Source organism: Diceros bicornis, chromosome 3 (assembly GCF_020826845.1).
Source record: "Diceros bicornis minor isolate mBicDic1 chromosome 3, mDicBic1.mat.cur, whole genome shotgun sequence".
NCBI classification, from domain to species: domain Eukaryota; kingdom Metazoa; phylum Chordata; class Mammalia; order Perissodactyla; family Rhinocerotidae; genus Diceros; species Diceros bicornis.
This window is the reverse complement of record NC_080742.1, coordinates 72,366,601-72,388,234: the sequence shown is the minus strand read 5'-3', so window position 1 is coordinate 72,388,234 and position 21,634 is coordinate 72,366,601. Positions and strand designations below refer to the sequence as shown.

The 21,634-nt window shown below is 35.9% G+C and overlaps 1 protein-coding gene across 6 annotated transcripts in view; it reads left to right on the top strand.

The window, feature by feature from the left end:
• Window positions 1-21,634, top strand: part of CADPS2 (calcium dependent secretion activator 2) — a 495,178-nt gene that overhangs the window by 468,698 nt on the left and 4,846 nt on the right. For 4 of the 6 annotated variants that reach the window (XM_058529077.1, XM_058529059.1, XM_058529050.1 and 1 more), the window contains 2 exons: window positions 1,879-1,986; window positions 20,185-20,289. In XM_058529077.1, coding sequence (XP_058385060.1) covers window positions 1,879-1,986; window positions 20,185-20,289 — 213 coding nt within the window. Of the gene's footprint in view, window positions 1-1,878; window positions 1,987-14,827; window positions 17,795-20,184; window positions 20,290-21,634 lie in introns of those variants that run through there. The other 2 variants (XM_058529087.1, XM_058529069.1) reach the window with 2 other exon arrangements.

Genomic DNA, 21,634 nt, shown 5'->3' with positions numbered 1-21,634 from the left:
GAACTTTCAAACATTGCTTATGAGAATTATGCAGAAAAATAGTGAAGAAATGAATTTGGTAAATTGCCTCTATTAGGTTTGGAATATATTACCTACATTGTGTGTGGATGCTCTTGAAGGAAAGACCAGTGGAGACATTTATATAAGTAGTTCTTTCAAATTATAACTGATAACTTTGTTATATCAGTTATATTAGAAGGCATCCTTGAATTTGTGTGGTTTATATTTCCCATTAGCCTAAATATAAGAGCAGTAAGAACTTGCTGTGACTCTCATTACCCTGAAATAACTTTGTTACCAAAAAATCAAATTAATTTTTATTAGTGAGATGTACTCATTGCCTCTACTGTGCACTGGTTAAGAGATGGGCAGTTTTATCATTGTATATAAAATATACTCCCTCCCCCCCCCCAAAAAAAAGTGGTAAGAACTTTCTGTCCTTTGTTTAAGGAAAAGGCGCTACCACTGTCCTAGCATCACTCGGATGTATACCTTGAGTTGTTTTTCCAGCAGGTGTAATAGTTAAATGATCCATATCCTCTTTCACCTTATTTCTTTGCCATATTTACTTTTGCAAAATGAGTCTATTGGTGAAGGTAATAAGTGCATTCTATGGATATGAAATGATGCAAGACTAACTGACTTATTTGGGCATCAGTTCTACCCTTTTGTTATTATTAAAGCCATATTCTAATCAAATGAATAAATCAATAAAGATTATGAATCAACCCCAGGTGTAGATCATACAAATAACTAATTTCATTTGCTAGTCCTGCTATATGAAACTTAAGAAAGAACTAAAGGTGGATCTAGAAGGAAAACTCTTTAGGAGCCATTCAAATTTTTATGCTTTCCTAGTACTGACTTTGTAGACTCCGTAGCAAGGAAGAAGTAGATTAACTGCCCTATTTCCTCTAACATTTAGAAGACACCAAAAGTTAGATAACTTTGGAAAGTTATGTAATCCACACCTTTGGCTCTTCATCAGAGACTGGTTCTTACTGCATTTCTAAAGTAAGATAAATCCTTGGAATAGTGTTGATAAATATGAATGAGTAGAAGCAAGGATAATGCACAAAATTTTGGTTAATGTTTCACTTTGTAATACATTAAATTTTTTTGCCCATTATCATTCTAATAATGTTTTATTCAGGTTAATAAGAAAACTTAGTTTGTATTCCTTGAGCACCCATAGTAGTTGAGGAAGGGAACCCAAGGAAAACTAACATTTTTGTTTTTAATATATATGAATAAACTAGCCAGAAATGATGAAAAGTAAGTTGTGTTTGCAATTAGGAAATGATTATTGCATATGGGAATTTTTTGAAAAATTTATTCATTTATACTGCTTTGGTACATTGATCTTTCAAGATAGCCATTTTTAATTTTTATTTATTTATTTATTTATTTTTTCCCCCAAAGCCCCAGTAGATAGTTGTATGTCATAGCTGCACATCCTTCTAGTTGCTGTATGTGGGATGCGGCCTCAGCATGGCCAGACAAGCGGTGCGTCGGTGCGCGCCCGGGATCCGAACCCGGGCCGCCAGCAGCGGAGTGCGCGCATTTAACCACTAAGCCATGGGGCCGGCCCCAAGATAGCCATTTTTTTAAAAAAAAAATATCTACTAGTTTACAACCACATATTTCTAATCATTTTAATAATAATGAATAACTATGACCTCAAGTTACAGACATCGATAATAAACTTTTATTTAATTAATACTGAAGGTGCTCATTGTTGATTTGGTCTTGAGCAAATTTTTCTGGTGTAATTTTTAAAATGATATAGTGAATGATTTTCTAGGATTGTGGTTAAATAATATTTTCACAATTAAGACCTGATATTGTTTTATTCTCCATACTTTTCCCTTACGACAGAAACCAGGAATGGATCTGGCAGACACCTATATTATGTTTGTTCGGCAAAACCAGGATATTCTTCGAGAAAAAATCAATGAGGAAATGTATATAGAAAGGCTGTTTGATGTAAGTAACTCCCCTTGCAAGGTATGCTGGCATTATAGATACACTGTGCAGGAGAAAGTTGCATTTTGATGGTATGTTTGCAAAGCAGACTCTCCTTTTTTGATCCTTTTCTGCTATGCAGCTAATATAGTTGATACTTTTATTTCTTTGACTGCTGACAGAAGCCTTAATTGGCTTCTTTTTGTACATGAAAACTGTCACTGTTAGAATGCGAGTCTCAAAAACCTTTTAAGGTTAATTTTAACAAGCAAGACAATAATCAGTTTACCATCGTGTACAGCGTAATTTCCCTCGCGTTTGCAGCATTCCATAACAGAGTCATGTTGTAACGGATTTGGCCCCTACTGTAAAAGGTTTTTTAAGTCCATATAATATTCTTCAGTTCAACAAAGAAATAAGCTGCAGTAAAGCCAAATACCTGTCACTCTACTATTAACTGAAACTTTTTATCATGATTTACAGCACTGATGTGTGCTAACAGATACAGTACTGCCATTTTATCAGTAGGAAAGTGTTCATTTAGGCATGGCCACTGCTAGGAATGCAGGATTGTGGTTTTAGATACCATGATCATCAAGTTTCATTTACTGAATATCTGTAAAGGAGACTAAGAGAGCAGTCCATTTCAATAACAGTGTTGTCATTCATTTGTAATTATTTAAGTCAAATGAAAGGAAATGGTACTTTGCCTGTGACATACCTTTGCATCATTCACCACAATGCTGATTCTGAAATGTAATATTTGCTCTGAACTGTATTTATTTATGTACATCTTCTCTGCATTTTAGAAATGCTTTTTCTGGCAGTTTCATTTAATTATGCAAGTTACTGCAAATGTTTTCATAACAGCAATTCACGGGCTTCATGGTGACACTTCAGCTGTGACAGTTACAGAAGGTCCTACTATGTCATCATCCCACCATGGTCTGTCCTGTCAGTGTTCACTCTTTGTCAGATTAGGTGGTCAAAATGAGTCTTATCTTTCATACTTTATGTTTCTAGCCTCTACCCAGGCTGTTTTACAATAAAAGTATCATCTGTTTTAATAAGCTAAGTGTTAATATGTGTGAAAAGAATGATTTCCTAAAAGCTTTGATGCCCTGCAGGGGTAGAAAAATTATCATCCATCCAGCTGGCTCTTTTACAAAATACTGAAACCATATTAGCAACTTCTGCTTCCATTTGGTATTGCTCTGAATTTACCAGCATATGTTTCACTTCCAAGTTCTCTTTTACTTTTTTTTTGCTTATGTGGTAATTTTCAAAAATATTCATCAGAAAAGGAAAGTTGAATTGATGTATGTTTCTTCTTAGTGTAAGTATAGTAAAACACATATTCAATGGTGAAAAAGGTAAAGTCATCCTGGAAATAGGCCGTTGTAGATAGGGGTAGGTATATGCGTGTGTGTGTGTGTCTGTGTTAACATCTTCAATTTTTTGTCTTGGTTACGTATTTACTACAAAGTTTGCTATCAGTACGTAACAGAGGTAGAATTTTTTCTCCATAAAGATACTCCCCACTTCAACTCCCCTGCATTCACCAAACTTCTTTCGAAGACTTTTTGTGTGGCAACAATAACAAAGGGAGCTAACTAAAGTGGATGCAAGGAGACCAACATTGAAATGATGTGTTAGTTTAATTGTCCTTGTTATGTATACTTTCCTTTCCATACCCAACCGTCTGACATGGCTGTGAGTTTGCTTCTAAAAGGAACCTTTGAAAAGCAACTATTCTGTTTTGGTCATGATGGTTTTGTTATTTTGCATATCCCTAATAGAACACTGGACTTGTTATTTGTAAAATAGTTATAATGTCCTTAAACATTCTAATATTTTTAAGTTGCATATTTTTATTACTGTAATTAAAAATAAAAAGTAGGCTCTAATTCTATTGATATGTCATCAAGAATAACATGTACGAGGGGGTACTAAGAGCCCCTAATTAGCCGAGACTGAATTTGCCTCAATTACAGTTAGTAAATGAGAGGTTATCAAGTATGTGTTGAAAGGTAAAGTAGAATGTGTATCTTAAGCAACAGATCATTACTGAGAGACATTATATAATTATTGGAAATCCACTTGGCTGGAGCTTAAAATAATATTGTTAGGTGTCAAGAAACACTTGAAAATAGTGACCCTATAAGTACTGTTAGCAACCTTAGTCTATTACAGATAAAAGATTGAAGAGAACAATTTTATTCAGGCGTCATGACAAACTTTTTGCTATTCCGATTAAAGTACTTCCTGAGTAAGTAAGGAAATGGAACCTTCTAACTTCAGGTGCGGAGGAAAACGCATGACACACGCACAGGCACACACTATGGTGAGTCAACACTTCGAGATTTTAACCAACTCACATAAGGGTACAGGGGCCACAATTTCTGGCCATGCGATATGAGAGCTTAACTCCTCAAGAAGGATATGCTTTTTACCCAGATGAAATTGGCTTAGTTTTGAAAATACCACACATAGCAATAGTTTTACATAAAAAAATTATTCTGCAAGACAGATATTCATCCTGTCTCTAATACCAATACTTTAAAAAAGAACTCATGTGTTTTACTAAATAATCTTTTTCTGCATGATGCCCTACCTATGGAAAGACGATTGAAAATTCTGTGAAACTTACCCTGAGAATAGTAACTAATTACTTCTGGTGTCTCTGGCGTCAAAAACTTTTTGATCAATTAAGCGTCTTAATTGTTCCTGGTATTTGTGATGAAATACTTTAGGGTTCTATTTAAATAATTGTAGCAGTGACTAAGGCCAAAAAATGACCATGGCCCTAGATTTGTGTCCATTGTTTTGGTATGCACCTACAAAGGAGAGTGGTACCTCCTGCAGTTGTCCATGCACAGCCCACACAGCCATATGCCATCACCCAGCGTCCTGAGCATCTTGCACTGCTATTATTATTGTTCTAGCCCCCATGGAAAGTTATTTTCTTAACTTCAAAGCCATAAAGAAGGGGGTGATTAAAATCTGTATTATCTTAAAGGCCGTAAATAGGATAGTCTTAGGCTTTTACATCAGATCTTGAAATATTAAAACTAGAAGTACCCTTTGAAGATTAAAAGAGTTAATATTAGGACAAATACAGAGACATTCTACTTCACTCCATAAGTGGTTAAACTTATAAAACACTTTCTGCTTAACACAGAAGTAACTTCAAAAAAGGATAAATAAATGATGGCGGATCCATGCTGTTAATGGAAGGAACTGAGTTTAAGGTGTATCCCTAATCTTATCAAATCCTCAAAATAATAATAATAGGCTTAGCTGTCACCACCACCATTCCTAGGGCACCTCGGTGTACCAGAAATGAGCTGGGGACTTGACCTAGATCATGCCTACCCTTTGGAGCAAGATTCCATCATCCCCATTTCATCCTCATTTTCAAGTTAAGGAATCTCCCACTCAGAGAAGATAAGTGACTTGTTAACTGTTGAACCAGACTTTGATATTGTGTCTTTCTAGTTTCAAAATCCATGCTGTCTCCACCATACTTCAGACTTACAAAATTTGAAATGGGGTTGTGGGAAGAGGGGCTGGATCAGGAATCTAGAAATCTGAGTTCCAGCCACAGTTCTGCCATTCGTTGTCTAAGTGAGTTTCAAGAAGATATGTCACCTATTTAAGACTCAGTATAGTTAGTACACACAAACTGAAGAAGTTGGTCTAGAACTCCAGATGATTTCTGAAATCCCTTCCAGATTTTAAGCCAACTAAATTAAATTAATTTTAATTTTAGAAATGGCAACAAAAATTACTGGGTTGTTTGCATTCTGAGTCTTGTATCCCAGAGTAGCAATTGTTAGGTTTTTTGGTGATGGCCAGGTGAAAGCAGCATATTCCACCCAAGAAGCAATAGCAAAGCGCAGTAGGAAAGAAAGTAGAAAAAATTTCTGTATAAAAGAATAGCTGTGTCATATGACATTCTATGTATCTACCACCATGGTTCTGAACCCCAAATTTAGACAAATAGTTGGAACTCCTATATTCTGTATTCATGCTGAAGTCTTTCTGAGTGACCAGAACATTTTAAACAGAGGCTGTCTCTGCCTCTCAAGTAGTCACTGGTACCCATGCTAAGTTTAAAATCTACATGTTATATTTACTTTTTCAATTTAAAAAAAAATGTTCTTGGGGGCCAGCCCCGTGGTGTAGTGGTTAAGTTTGGCGCACTCCACTTTCGCGGCCTGGGTTCACGGGTTCAGATCCTGGGCGCGGGCCTACAACACTTATCAGTCATGCTGTGGCAGCCACCCACATACAAAATAGAGGAAGGTTGGCACAGATATTCTCTCAGGGCAAATCTTCCTGAAGCAAAAAAGAGGAAGATTGGCAGTAGATGTTAGCTTAGGGTGAATCTTCCTCAGCAAAAAAAAAAAAATAAAAAATAAAAAGTTTCTTCTCTGAATAAGAAAAATCTAAAGGACATTCTCCAGTAGGAGGAGAGATCATAGATTTACCAAAAGAAAGTTTTGCAGCTTTGTAGGCAATCTCTCTTACTCCGATGTCCTTTTTCTTACATATAAAGTGTCATTGTCAGCAGCCTTTTAAAATCTTTATCAAATCAAAATCATCTATAACTTGTCTAATCCCAAAAGTATGAGAAAGATTTTCTAATTGTTAAATTCCATTTTTAATGCCTGCTATGATATTTCATCCCACACTCTCAAGTTTCAGGACACAGAGTGCAGGCCACAGATACCCATGTGTCAGGAGAGAGGCTGGGCATGTTCCCTGCGAGCTTTGCATCTCTGGGTTGGAAAGTGGTGATGTTTCAGAAGTTAGAACTGACATCTACAGTAATTGCCACAGGAGTACCCTCAGCAGGCATTTCCTCATGTCAGAGTATTACAATCCCAAGACAGTTAGGGAGACTAAAGGGCATCTTATTGTTTAGGATAAACACTACACCTGCCTAACTCTCTAAACCTTTGTACAGTTGTTCTGCATTGCCCATTTAAGTCCCTTTGAAACAATTTCATTTTAGCTCTCATGTTGCTGAAGACACATCAGGGTACAGTATTTAATTGGTAAAGCATGCAGATTAAACATTCTCTTGTGTTATAAACTGATTAAATATTTAATTGTTGAGGAGTTTCATCTCAACGAGTTTTTTTTTTAAATATTGTTGTGATGTCTTGTAAAATTAAAAGTAATTCTTTAGATAATAGTTAATCATTCATCTAAATAGCATTTTATAAAGGATTAATTTTTCAGGACTTTCCTTCAAAAGAATTCTTTTCAGTAAAGAAATACTAAATGAAACATTTTAAGTAAAATTGGCCTAAACTGTATAAATGAGTTAGGTAGCCATTTTAAGATATGGTAAGATAGAAAAAAAACTGAAACTATTACAAGTGAATATGCTTCTCAAAATAAAACTAATTTTGCACTTCTGTGCTCCAGTTTGTATCTGAACTCCCCAATAAGAAACGGGGAACTGCTCAGAGTGTCGTGTTTCAGTGTAGTGTTTCACAGCGATGCCCAAACTTTTGGATTCAAGAATTGATTCATCCTCAGTAAGGTCAACAGTACTATTCTTAATTATTTAAAGATTCGGTTTATTAGCATGTTGATTTCCCAAGAATAGTTGAAATCAACAGAACATGGGGAAGAGTAACTGTTGATAAAACTTTCCTTCCGTTATACCCCTGCTGGTATGTGTTTAGAACTGCTCACCTACTTTTTCAGTCATCCTTTCTCTGGATGAATTTCTTGTATTTGTTATCAGCCTCTTTGTTAGGAATGCAGGCTGGAACCCATTAAGACTGAAGATTTCTTTGCTTTCTTGCATGTCTTATAATTCTACAATATTATACATATATTCTCTTATATGGGAATGTCAATTTAAAAACAACAGTTTTCCTCTTTTCAATGATCTTTCGCTTTCAAATGACTGGAAAGTTTTATATAGACTATGTAAATTAGTATAGATTCCCATTACAGAGTATTTTCTTTTTGGTTTTGTCTCTATATAAAAAGAATTCGAAAATAAAACATTAGCTATTGGCCCAATCTGGCCAACCATGATTTATTTTCCTATCAACACTCAAAATTAAATGTTAATATCACTCTCCTGTCGTAACCATTATTTTCCTTTTCCATCAATAGAAAGGGATGGATGCCATAAGTTTAATGATCTACTCGAGGCTATTTGAGATCATTTATTTCTAAACATTATTATGTTGTGTACCCTGGTACCTCATTGTATACTAAGGGTGGATAAAAGTTTGACTTATCTGTGTTGTAGGAGCAGCATTTCATTCATCGCACATCTCGCATGTTCTAACAGTGTGTTGTATAGCTGCTTTCACATATTGTTTCCAGGTGGTTTTTTTTTGTTAATTGTATATATTCCTGCTTTGTTTTACCTACAGTATGTGGACTCACGTTGAAGTTTTTTGACCTCTTTTAGGACAGTCATAGTCAAACTGGTTGTGTGTGTCGTCTTGTCTGCCTCAGTAAACACCATGACCAGCTGGCTCCACAGCTCATTTTTTTCCTCAAAGTTTGTTTCTCTTTAAAACCTCTGCTCTCGAATTACAGCTGTCTGGTTCATTTTAGCTAATAATCCTTATTTTAATGTTAAGTTATTATTTGTAAGTGTAAGAATTTATAAAAGGATCTACTTTTGATGTATGATGTGTGCCAAAATAGCTTTGGCAAGTCCAGACGCGGCTCAGAGCAGCCAAAGGCCCTCATTTGAATCTAAGCTGTTGGTGAATTAAAACCTGAGAAACTTGAGATAAGCATGCCTAATTGCCTAAAAGAAACTCAAGAAGAAAATGTATTGTAGCTTGTTGATCTTACTTCTTTGATAATTCAAAAGAATCTTCAAGAAATATGTGGACTTCTTACTTATATTCTTGAAATGTGATCACGGCACACAATTGTCATTTGGCACATTCCCAGAAATCCACATCTTTGCATGAGGCACCTGGACATATGTGGCAGGTCTGGTAGAATCAGCTAATTAACAACACAGGCTTAAACAGGCACCTCATCTGGCCGTGCAGTTAGTTGCCTGATGGTGCTCAGCAGGATTGGGTAGTGCTTTTTATTTTTCTATCCTAATGGTCTGCTGCCCACCTAATTTTGCCTTATTGTCAGTCACTACTTACCGCAGCTTGGGGCCCTCCCAGGAGGCTAAATTATTATCAAAGGATTAGGGAGATGTAGCCTTGCAGCTCTGACATTTCTGATTACTTGTCTATGCCAGAACACTAATTAGCTGTGACTAATTAAGAAAAATGTTCCTGCCATAGAAAACCATTTAAAAGAACTGAGAAGTAGAAAAGCAATTCAAAAGCTGAGCAGTGCTCAGATTTGCTGATGCTCTTTAGATTTCCACCAGAGCCTTAACTCACCTTTACTTGTGCTCAGAATTAAACAAAAAAAAAAAAAAAATCTCACATGCAAACTGACCTGAGCTTTTTGCTTAAATAGGAAAAAAAAATTGTTGAGCACCTAAACTCGCTTAGTAATGGTAAAATTGTCTTTGATGAGTGAAAGATGGCAAAAATTTTATTTTCATGGAGAAATTTTTCTAAACACCAAATGTGTAAATGTGCATTTGCATGCACTCACCCAAGCCAATAACAACGACTTACAGTCGTTGAAGAAATTAGAATATTCTCTCTGCTGATTTCATAAAAGATAGTTGAAATGGTTACAAAGCAACATGTTGAGCGTTTCAAAAGTTATTTAGTATTGATTTCATGCCGCTTTCACATTTAAGACGGTCTGGAAATTCTGACTTCTCCTTGCAGAGCCTGGTTTTTCCATGGTGACTCCGCATGCTTGCACTGCCACTAGCCACTAGTGACTTATTAATGAACATACCCGGGCCTCCCCTGAGACCAACATCTCTATCAGCTGACCAGTGTGATGTTTTCATAGAACTGATAGCTACTACTCTCCTTCTCTTCAAACCTAACTTCATAAGCAAATGACACATGGCGTTAAGGCCATTTTATGTTGTGGTTTTTTGAGCTCCCCCTCTGTCAGCCACCCCCCCTACAAGCCTTCACTGGGGTCTGCAAGGGTGGCGCCATTCACACATGGGCACAGCGGTGGCAGCCAGATCGCTGCTACTGACTAAGTCCAACTAAAAAAAAAAAAATCTGTGTAAGGAAGCGGCTATTGTGGTCAACCATCATTAGATGTGTTTATTGAATGCATTGAAAGGATACTATGAAAGAACCATTTTCAAAGGTACTTATAAATACCTAAACTTGAGAGAACCCTCATTTCCTGATCTCAGCTCAGCCCTAGGTAAGAGACTATCTAAATTTTGCTATCTTAATATGGGCAAAATATATTGTTTGAAGTAAAGTTCTGACCCCTACCTCACATAAATTCTTTATGCTGTTTTTTAAGCCCATTTCCCCTTTTCCTCTCAGTGAAGAACAAAAAGCAGGTAGCCAGCATCCTCTAGGGAATAATCCATCCTATATATGAAGACTGTTATTAAGGCAACTGTCATACTTGTCTCCTCCAGGATAAATAATCCCTATTTTTTAACTTCTCTTCCTGGGCCCCTTTTCTAGCCCTTTAATCATCTTCGTGGCTGTCCTTTGAAACTTCTCAAAGTGTTCTCTGTCATGCTTAGGGTTTAGAGTCAGGAATAGGATGCAATATTTGAATGTGGCTGAACAAGATTCTTTCCAGCCATATTCCTATGTATGCATTCTAATACATAACTTGCCCACGCTTTTGCTCTACGGATTCTCATGGATTTGGTTCCATACATTCCCCACATTTCTTTTTGTTGACTTTCCCCTCAGTTACTGCCTATCTTGTACACTATATAATGTATGTGTTTATTGATGTAGAATGTCCACTCAGTTGATGTGTTGAATACATACAGTCTAGTAAACAAATCCAATTCACCATTCAATTACTATGTGTAAGGAATGGTGGTGGATGTTGGCATTAAAAGATTAGGCATTGGTTTTGTCCCAGGTAGTGGGATATGTCTGTCACAATGATTTGGTAGATCCCAATTAGAATAGGAAATTGAAACCACTCTTATTAATCATTTCTTCATCTAACCAGTATTTATTGGACACTTTCTAAAAGCAACGTACTGTGCTAGAGGCTCAGAATACAATGTTAAACAAGATAGACCAAGTCCCTGCCCTAAGGGAGCTTACATTCTTATGACCAAATGGGTCTTTTGAAAAGGTCGTTCATTTCTACATTAAAGTATTTCATGTTTTCATCTAGAGAATAGGTATTAACAGATTTTGTTTCAAATGGCTGTACTATGGAGAACTAAAATTCAGTGCCCTTTCAAAAGAGATAGTAGTAATTATTTGTGAAATTTGTTTGTTTCTCTCTGTTTCAAGTGGATGATTGGAAACTTGCCCAAAGTTAGGGCCAACACAAAATTTGTACCTAGTGCCAGTGTTTGCAATATCAAATGCCATGACTGTGAGATAAGGATACACTCTCTCTCTTTACCCCTCGTGGATTCTTTGCTCTAAAGCCAGGCTTATACTAGCTCCCAGGAGAAGAGTTCCCTCGTACTGAAGTCAGCAATGCCACAGCAATGATATTTTTCTGCCTTTTTTAAAACAACAGCTCACAAAGCCAACAAGTATAGAAGGCACCTAGGACATGTCACTTAGTGGTGAAAATGCACAGGCAGCACTGCCAGCCATACACTAAACATGCCGTATAGCCTCACATAACCCCCAGGAATGGGTACCAGTACACCTGAGCATATGCTGGAGAGACAGTTCCCTGCTGGCATGACAGACCCTGGAGGGCCAGTCCAAGGGCTGTGCACATTGACATCTGAGCATGTAGCATTATCGTATCTTTGTGTGTAAGAGTGTATATGTGGGCACTCATATATGTACATGGACATGGGAGTTTATTAGTTTACAGTCCTTTCTCCTTTAATGCGTCACCTAAGATGAAATTAGACTGTCACATTTAAAGCTCCGTTTTAGTCCTACGTTAAATTTCTTTAGCCAAATGCAATTGTTTACTTTTCAGTGATTTATACAACTGTAACATCTATTAAGTTATTTTTCTATTAATGAAATGTGATTCAAGTCAACAATTAACGTGGCTCTGATAATTCTTCTATCCTTTTTCTATTGAAAAGCTGCCCTGTCGCTATTATATATGAAGCACGTTAGATTTCCAAGTATTTAAAAGCATTCAGTCCTTTAACAAAATGCAATGCATGCTATGTGCCAGACATTCTGCTAAGAGCTGGAGATATCGATAAAAATGAGACTCGATTGCTGCCTTATGGATACCCACAGCATTGAGGCAGGTGTATAGTACACTGTACAATATTTTTATAGACACTTGTACAGAGTTCGAGGAGCAGAAAATATGTAAGCATCTAATTCTACCTAGTAAGAAATAGCATTGGCTTCCTAGGAGAAATAATGGTTGAACTGAGTCTTAAAGGCCGATATGGATCTAGCTAGGGAAATGTACCTGGGGATAACAGTCCAGCCCGAGGGGCTGGCATGCCCGGAAACCATAGATATAGAGAAACCCAAGGTCTAGCAGAGCAGCAGGTCATTCAACCGGTTTACTGAAAATGGTTCCTGTGGGAGTGCACCATGAGTCAGAAACAGAAAGGTGACACTTTACTCCAGTCCTTACAGCACTATCAAGAAGTAATTTTGGAATGATTGTTCCTTATTTTGTATAAGGACACTGAAGCAGAAAGACCTGCTAGTAGTTAATTCTCAGGGCTAGGTTTTTTTCTCAAAACAAACTTGTGCCATTCAATAGCAGTTCCAGGAGTCTAATTTATTTTTATCCATGTTCTACATTATTGATTTAAATGCAGTATTGACCAAAATTTTATATATAGTGTTCAAAATGAGTCATTCAACCAGAGGAAAATGCCATAATGCCCAAATGAACCATTCACAGGCTACATCTGTGCCCTAAACTGGTATATACACCAGTATAACTGTAGTGACCACTGAATTCAGCCAAACCTTTGATTAGTCATTTCAGTCAAAAGATTAGTCAAACTACTGTGCATCCCATCCTTTCTCATTAAGTAGGAGAGAGGGGAACAACTGATTATGTGAAATTTTTGCTTTATAATAACTAGTCTTTTTAGCACCAGTAAAAGAGCCACAGAATAAACTTACAAAGGCACTTGCCTACTTGATGATAATGGGTAATAAAGAAGAGTAGTAATTTTAATGCCCTTTGTTTTGTGTGGAGAAAAATAGACTAGTTTTGTAATACTACTTTCAGGACATTTTGGAATGAAAAGAATTTGGGATTAGACATGAGTGGAAGAGAGCTTGTGCAACTCCCAATTTGTGGAACTTATCCTGTTATGTAACATGTTCTGTTTCCTAACTGCAGAGGAGCTAATTCATCTGGAAATATCTTGGTCATTATAGCCGTACATTTTTTAAAAGAGAAAGTGTGGGGAAAAAGTATTGAACTTTAAAGAATAGGAAAGCGTTTTCAGCGTTCAACAGGTATTTATTAGGTACCTACTGTATGCCGACCCTCCCGTGATAGCACATTTTACTTTTTCCCTTTCTTAACAGACATCACAGTGCTCATGAACTCTCCTTTGCAGACTTCTTGATAGAGTTAAAAAATGAAAATCACCCTGAATATGAGGTTTTTGAAAACAGAAGAAAAAAAGACATGAATCAAATGCTTCTCTGTTCTGTGTAAAAAGATGAAGAAAGCTGCATGTATAGATCGAGTCCCCTTATGAATGAACCAAGGATCTTTTTTTCATGTTGCATTGCTCAGTTACAGTGAAAACATTTTTTCCAGTATTCCTAAACATTAGCGTTTATGGCACTTTAAGACATCTTAAGAAGGGGACGCTGGGGAGGTGCATAGCACAAGAGCCATTTGGTTGGTTATTCTAACAAGGAGTGTGGTTCTTTTCAAGAATTTTATTTACATTACATATTACATTATGAGGTTTAAAAATATCTTTGGCCTTTGCAAATGTGGATTGCATTAACTTGCAAGAAAATGTAATGAGCTGCTTTGAAACAATAAGCATGTCCTGTATTACTTCACAATCCTGTGTTAACAATGACTATCAGGAACCACCAGGAATAGTAATGATTGTTTTCTTAGTTGTCTGCTAGAAGCAACAAAATACCCTTAAAGAATCGGAGATTTTATTGATGGAACAGAAATCCAGACTGTTTTCTAGAAAGAAATGGAATAACCTAGTAGTCGTGAGCACAGACTCTGGAGCATAGATAGAAGACATAAATCTTAACCCTGCCGCTTATACTTGTTGTATAAACTTGGATAAGTGAATTGCTTAGTCTAAACTCAGTTTACACATATGCACAATGGGAATAATAATAGCCACCTCATCAAGGTTGTTGTAAGAATTAAATGAGATTTTAACTGATGCACTTGAACTTCCTGGGGAAGATTTAAAACAGATGCCTTTATAGTCAGAATTCATAAAAATAATAATAGTGATAAGAATAACTGTACCTCACAGTTCTTTATAAATCTCATTCATTCCTCATTATACTTTATTTCATTTTTATATGCCTGTACTTTAACAAAGGTCAAAATGAATGAGATAAAAGCAAACAAAATAACAAATGATAGAAAGTCCTGGAACTCTAGACTTGCATTTTCTGGAAGAGTAAAGCAGCATATAAAAAGAAAAAGAATGACAATTGGCTTTTCCCGTCAGTTCATTTTTACGAGAATCACAAGCTATATTGTTTCTAACCATGCCCTTTCCTCTGACAGTCAAATCTAATCTCATTGTATTTCTGGAGAGCATAAGAATCTTATTTTAAAGCTAGATTCATATCATCTATCCTCCATATTACAGATAAGAAAACCGAGGAAGAGAGAAAGCAAGTGACACATTGGCTCAGTTGAGCAAGTAATAGCATGAAGGAGCCAGCACTGCTCGCCCTGTCAGCTTCTGTGTTGATATTCTTCTCCTCTGGTGTGTTGACAGCCAGCCCTCACTGCCACGTCCAGATGCGAGTCTCTCTCTTCCCCCATGAATGTCTGTCTCTGGGTCTAGCTGAGAATGTTGATAGGTGTAGGTTAGGTTGAACACTTCCTGTATTTTTAACCGTAATAGACTGGTTTCAGTTTTCCTTAAATATAGCCCTTACTCCTATTCCAAACCAACAAAAAGTTTATACTAAAAATTTTCAAAATGCTTATGTTGTGAGGGTCTGTTTTGTGGAACCAAATATGATGGTTTCTGTGGGATGCCTTGAATAGAGGAAGGTAACGTTGGTATTATTATATCAAATTTACCATTAATATTAAATTCACATTTTAATGCTTAGAAATGAGAAGTGAGTGGCCACTATATCACAGAATTTAGTTGTATTAAATAGATTTACTGTTGACAAAAGGAACACTCCGTGTATAATGAAGCATTTCTATTTACTTTTTAATATACCACTGAAACTGTAGGGCATTAACGTTTCTAAGTATTTTGTTGCTCTGTAAAGCTACAAAATGATCCTAAAGAATCACTTATATTTATCAAACTTACCAAAACCTTCAGCATTTCCAAAATATTATTTGTTCTTTTATTTAACTCAAGTTAGCTTTTAAAAGGTACATATTTCCTAAGGCAAGGTTTTCAGATGATATTTCATTTCAACATGGTGACTCAACATTTGTAAAACAGACAGCTTTTCTTGGAATAAATGAAGAAATACATACATACTGTGGAAATTTAGCCATTCCATATCTTAGTGCACTAAAAAGTATTGGTTCTTTTTTTTTCCCCTGTTGTTCACCTATTGAGACAAGCATAGCTGGAGAAAAATGAAAATGTATCAACTAGTTGTACCAATTCATAATCAATAAAAAACTGAACACTTAAGCAGAAAATGTATCACAGATTTGTTCCCTAGCAAAGCTGTTATTTTTACCTTGCCATCATCATCAGAAGCCACATTCTGACAGAAATCATTTGCTTGAAGCAGCCACAATATATAAACCCTATGTGGTCTTGTGATTCAGATTTAGGAATATCAGCCACAGAGGGTCTAAAGGCATTGTGCATTAGTATGTATTGAGACCTCATTCCAGGTGGCAAGCAGCTGGACTTTTTAAAGATAAAACTTCCAAAATAAATGTGAAGTGCCTGTTTCTAGGCAATAAGTGTTATATTTAATTGAATCATCCTCAAAATGTATAAATTTGGCAGAAAAGGGAGTTGTGCATATTTAATGTATTTGTTTTGTATTTCCACTCGTCAACAGAATAATGAAATTCCTTAGCTACTTCTCTCTAACTTGCATGAAGAAAGCACGGTATGTTGCTAAATCTCTTTTCACCAGCACTGTGGAGAAACAACTTTAATCCTTGTTAGAAAATTGCCGAGTCTGGGACTGACAAAGAGCTCATGCTTGTTCCATTGTTAGTGCTCCCCGGCCCCAAGAGCAGAGCCCTTTTCAGCGGGCGTGGATCCCGCCCGGCTCAGCTGCACTATTTAGGAGAGGAGGTTTGTCAATTTCTATTGACAATGGAGAGAGTTTTTCAGGGCCTGTAGCAGTGCTAACACAGTTGGGGATCAATGCCAGCCATTCAGACTGCACCCTCTTTCATTGCTTTGGTTTGTTAATTCAAGACTAAAGGTCCACTGAGGGGGTTCAGGGCGTTTAAGAAAGCTGATGAACTGCAAGCATTTATAGCTCTGCTGTGGCGATTTCCATAGTCAGTGGCAACTCTTGGCACTGAGGGAGCTGTGTCCTTGTTGACCCTCTTGTTATTAAAAATGCACAAGTGCTGCGCTTCTCAATATTTCAACACTCTTTCATTGTCAATACCACCTTCTGAGCCCTTCAGCTTGTTGCTCGCTCTAAAGATCTTCTTAGATTGGGTTTGAAAACTTCACCTTAAACACTAGATTAGCCTGATGTTCTGTTTTCCGTGCTCCTGTTGATTTGTTGAACCTTCCCAGGGTTGGAAAGCAAGTAGCAGCTTGATGGGGAGACGGGCTGCTAATATGATTCACCAGTCTACAGTCATGCACAATAAGTGTGAATAAATACAGGGGTCTCACAGAGTCAACCCTAGCCTTTCCTTTCCTTTTCTTTTTGCTTTAAAAGAGATATCTCAAGAAAATGAAGTGAGTAATGCATGCCCTTACAGGAGCTGAATGAACCACAAGAAGAAAAAAAAAAAGCATATTTTTTGTTAAAGTGGTAGGCTGCTGTCATGGATTGATGTAGAAAAAGAAAAAAGTAGACTATACACTTATTGCTTTCTTCCTAAGTAGACCCAAACACAGAATGTGGCCCTAATGCCGTGCCCAGGACTTCAGTGCGAGCCGCAGCGCCCCTTCCTTGTCATCCCCTGAAGGGGAAAGTAAATAGTTGACCAAGTTGTTTTATAAAATTAACTTTTCCAAAATGAAAGGACATTTTCTGACGTTCACACTTTGCTGCACATTCACCCTTTTCAATTTTTTTTTCCTCTTTGTTTGCTTTGGGGGGTTGGTTTGGTTTGGTGGAGGGAGAAGCTAACCTACCTTTGACTTTTTTCTCAACATGAAAAAATAGGACCTAGCATACTCCACATCCAAAAGGAGAACACATCACTTCCAGCCCCAGAAATAGGAAAGTGCTAGTGATTTCTGTTTGGTGGTTTTGTCTGCTTGCTTGCTTGTTTGGGGGTGTCTGTGTGTATTTTACCGTATACAAGAAAGAAGCAGTCCTATTGGGTTTTTTGTTGTTGTTAGCTTATTCTTAGTAGCAACATAAACTCTGAGCTAAGCTACTGCTTTCTCATTTGCTTGATTTATCTGAAATTCCTCAAAATGCTTTGAATATGCATTCTTGTCTGACAGAATAATTTCTCATACAGAATTTTTCTTATAGAATAATTCGTTTGCCTTTAAAGTTAGATGATGATAAAGTAGCTTAAACATTTTACTTAACAATAGTTCTCATTTTTCTCTATTTATACAGGTAACTTTAGATCATTTTATTCCCAAAGTACTTTTCTCTAAAATTATAATTTTGGCATTGTGTTAAAGAAGTTATGATATTAATAATAAATTTCTGTTACATTAGATGTCCTTTAGATTATCACTTAATCATAAGTATCATTTATATGTAATGAGAAAATGAAGTTAAATTAATGTTAAATGATGTAAGGATTTTTTTAAGAACATAGAGATGCATATGGAGTAGTCTTAAAGTATTTTCATTTTCCTTAAATTCATACAACTTACCATATATAGTAACTTTACAGTCTAACAAACAGATTAACTAGTATGTTATGCTAGACTTCCTTCAATATATCATATTTTGTCCCCACCAACAAAAAAGAAAAATTTAGTATCTCCTGCAGAAGGACAATAATTTAAGAGTCATAACCATTATGACTACATTTTAGCTTTCAAATTATCTGAAGAGTGGTGTTGGGGTGAGGGTCTTAATTCAGTATACGCATATTCAAAATACCAGTGAATGTTTACCTGTATTAAAATAGAAATCAAGAAGTTGAGGCTGTAAATAATTTGAAATAAGGAACTGTAGAATTTGAATAATATCAGAAATTAAAATGAGTATCTATAAAAGATTCTGAGATTTAATGTCAGCTGAAGTACTGAATTCATTAGCAGTTTATTTTTTAAGAATTTAGGAATGTAAGTATCTCGTTTTATAAAACGTATTTCTGACACTTTTACATGTCCTGAAAATTAAGAAAGTAATCATTAGGAAAGAGCAAATTGAGTACACGAGTAATATTTTTTTAAAAATTGTAGTCTATCCCACATTTTAAAAACTGTAAATATTCATTCATCCATTTGATATCATAGTATTTAGTAAATCAGTTCATTTTAATTAGCTTATCTCCTTTTATGCGTGTATGTTCAGTATACTAACAAATTAATAGAAATAAGTCTGATGAAATGTGAAACTAATTCATCTTTATGCTTTAAATACCATTTCTTATGCTAAATTTTATTGAAACAATGTTAATACAAGTACAGAAGAAGTTCAGACTTATTTGTATCACAGGAGATTTCTCTTAGAAGTTGAATTTATTGTTTTATTATATGAAGAAAAATATTTTTTAACATTTTTTCTGTTTGAATGCCTAAGAACAGATGCACACACATATGTGATCTGTATTGTCACTATGTTTGTGTATACAAACAAGGCACAAAATTTCTTCCCTTTCAAAAGCTCTTTTATTGTTTTCTAAGTGCTGGATGGACTTTGATATTTCTCACGGTTTCCTGAATGAGTAGCATTGTTATTCTTACAGTATGACCTAAAGCTGCCTGTGGCACATGGTCACTGAATCTCTGAAAATATCACCACTAATGGCAGATTGCCTTTTTTTGAAAATGGGAATAAAATTTCTCCTTTTACTATACTCCCAGACATTATGTAGGAATAGGAAATTACATTAGAGAAGAATTTCAGTTTTTCCCTCCAGAAAGGTATAATAAATAGAAAAAAAAATATGAACTCTAGAAAAAAACTTGCAAAATGAAACAGATCTTTTCCTTTCATAATGTGGTCAACTGACATCTGTTTTGTGATTCTTACAAGACACAAGAATTCCATCCTGGTAATGTTCCCTCCTAAGATCTCAAATCTTTATTTTAGATGGCTTTAGAACATCTTGGCAAATATGTAACAAGCGATAGTAGATAAGTGTGTGGCTGAGGATTACTGTTCAGTAAGCTGTGGATATTTTTTGCCATCACTCTTAAAATGTTATTTCTATGTATTGACTACATGCGTTATGGCATAACACATCTACTCTTGGATTTTTACATAAGATACAGGATAATAGGAAATTTTCCTTTGGAAATAATTTACCTGTTTTTTCCTGCTGTTTGGCAGTCCATTCAGTCCCATAACATGTAGTTAGTACCCATTGTTACCTACAAATTACAAAGCAGGCTGCCAGGCTGCAAGTGCAGAAACACTGTTTCCCCGTGAATATGTTACAGCTGAAAGACGGCAATGTTAATTCATGTAAAGAACAGCCTAGGTCAGCTTAGCAGATTTTCTAGCCAAACATACAATTCGGTTAACAGGAAATTATAGCATTATTGACTTCAAGTGCTGATCTGTGGTCATTTCAGAGTGTTCCATTACCCCCTCATTACCAAATCTGTTAAATGAATGCTGCACAAGTTGTTTTCTGTTTTGTCCTCCTCCCCTCTGCCCCCATCTTTCTTTCCAGCAATGGTACAGCAATTCCATGAAAGTCATTTGTGTGTGGTTGGCTGATAGATTAGACCTTCAGCTTCATATTTACCAACTGAAGACGCTCATCAAGATTGTGAAGGTAAACAAAATGTGTCTAGATGTGAATTGCCCACCAAGCTATACAGAATAATGGCAAGAAATTGACATACAAGAAAATGGTATTTGATATAACTGAGTGGATGTAAGTACTTTAAAAACATCACTTTCAGCAATGATGTGCTGCTGTTTGCTTCCATTTTCAGTTAGATTACTAAATAAATATAAATGTATCTTTTTGCACTAATAAAAAATATTTTATTATCAAGTAATCACATTTTAAGGTAATGTACATTAAGACCCTAGCGCATTTACCTGAATGTAGTAGGTCCACAATAATTTTGTATGACTTTTCTTGAGTATAGAAATGTTTTCTCCTAATGCATTTCCTTCATATTTATTAGGATCACATATCATTATGAGGGCTTTCGAATTGTATTTGCCAATAGGATAAGGAGCGTCTCCGTTATTCTGTTATATACTGTTATGAAAGTGATACATTATCACTGCCTGAATTCTTTTGGAAGCATGCCCCTTCTTATCTGTAAGAGATGATCAGTTTGAGTGTTGGGTACCATCAAAAACTACTAACAGATATCATTTCAGTTCAGCAAGGCCATTTTGGTTTTTGCTCCTCAAGAGAAAAGGTAATAACATACATGTTATATTTAGTGAATAGGGGCTTTAAAATAATATATTTATTCAACATGATTTTTGACATTTTGTAAATTCTAGTAGAATATTTACTCCAAGAATAACTTTTTTTAATTGAGAAAAATCCTACCTTATGGCTAAAAACATAACTCTAGGCTATTGAGAATCAGCTGTTCCTTTAAACAGATGACCTTTACTTCCATTTTAGCACCATTTATCAAAGTGATACATAAAAATGTATATGTGCATATATACGCATGCACATACACATAGGCACCTATATATGTGCGTGTGTATATATGCACATACATATTAATGTATATGTGGATATGTGTGTGTATATGCGTATATGTACACACACACACATAGACACAGTGATTCTCAAAGTGCCATTCCTGGCCTAGCATTATCAGCATCACCTGGGAGCTTGTTAGACATGCAAATTCTTGGACCTTACCCTAGACCTGCTGAATCAGAAACTGTGAGTGGGGCCAGCAATCTATATATTAACAAGCCCTCCAGATGATATTAAAGTTTGAGAAGAACCACTGTGTTACATCCTTAAAGGAAGTTTCCACCCACATTAAAATATTTTCCATCATTCTCTTGGTTCCTGCAGTCTAACTAGAATACACATTCTTTTATGCCATAGACGCACACATTATCGCAGATTAGAAAGATCCACAAATCGGCAAGTTCTGTTCTAAAGTAAGAAATTGGCAAATCTGGAAGAG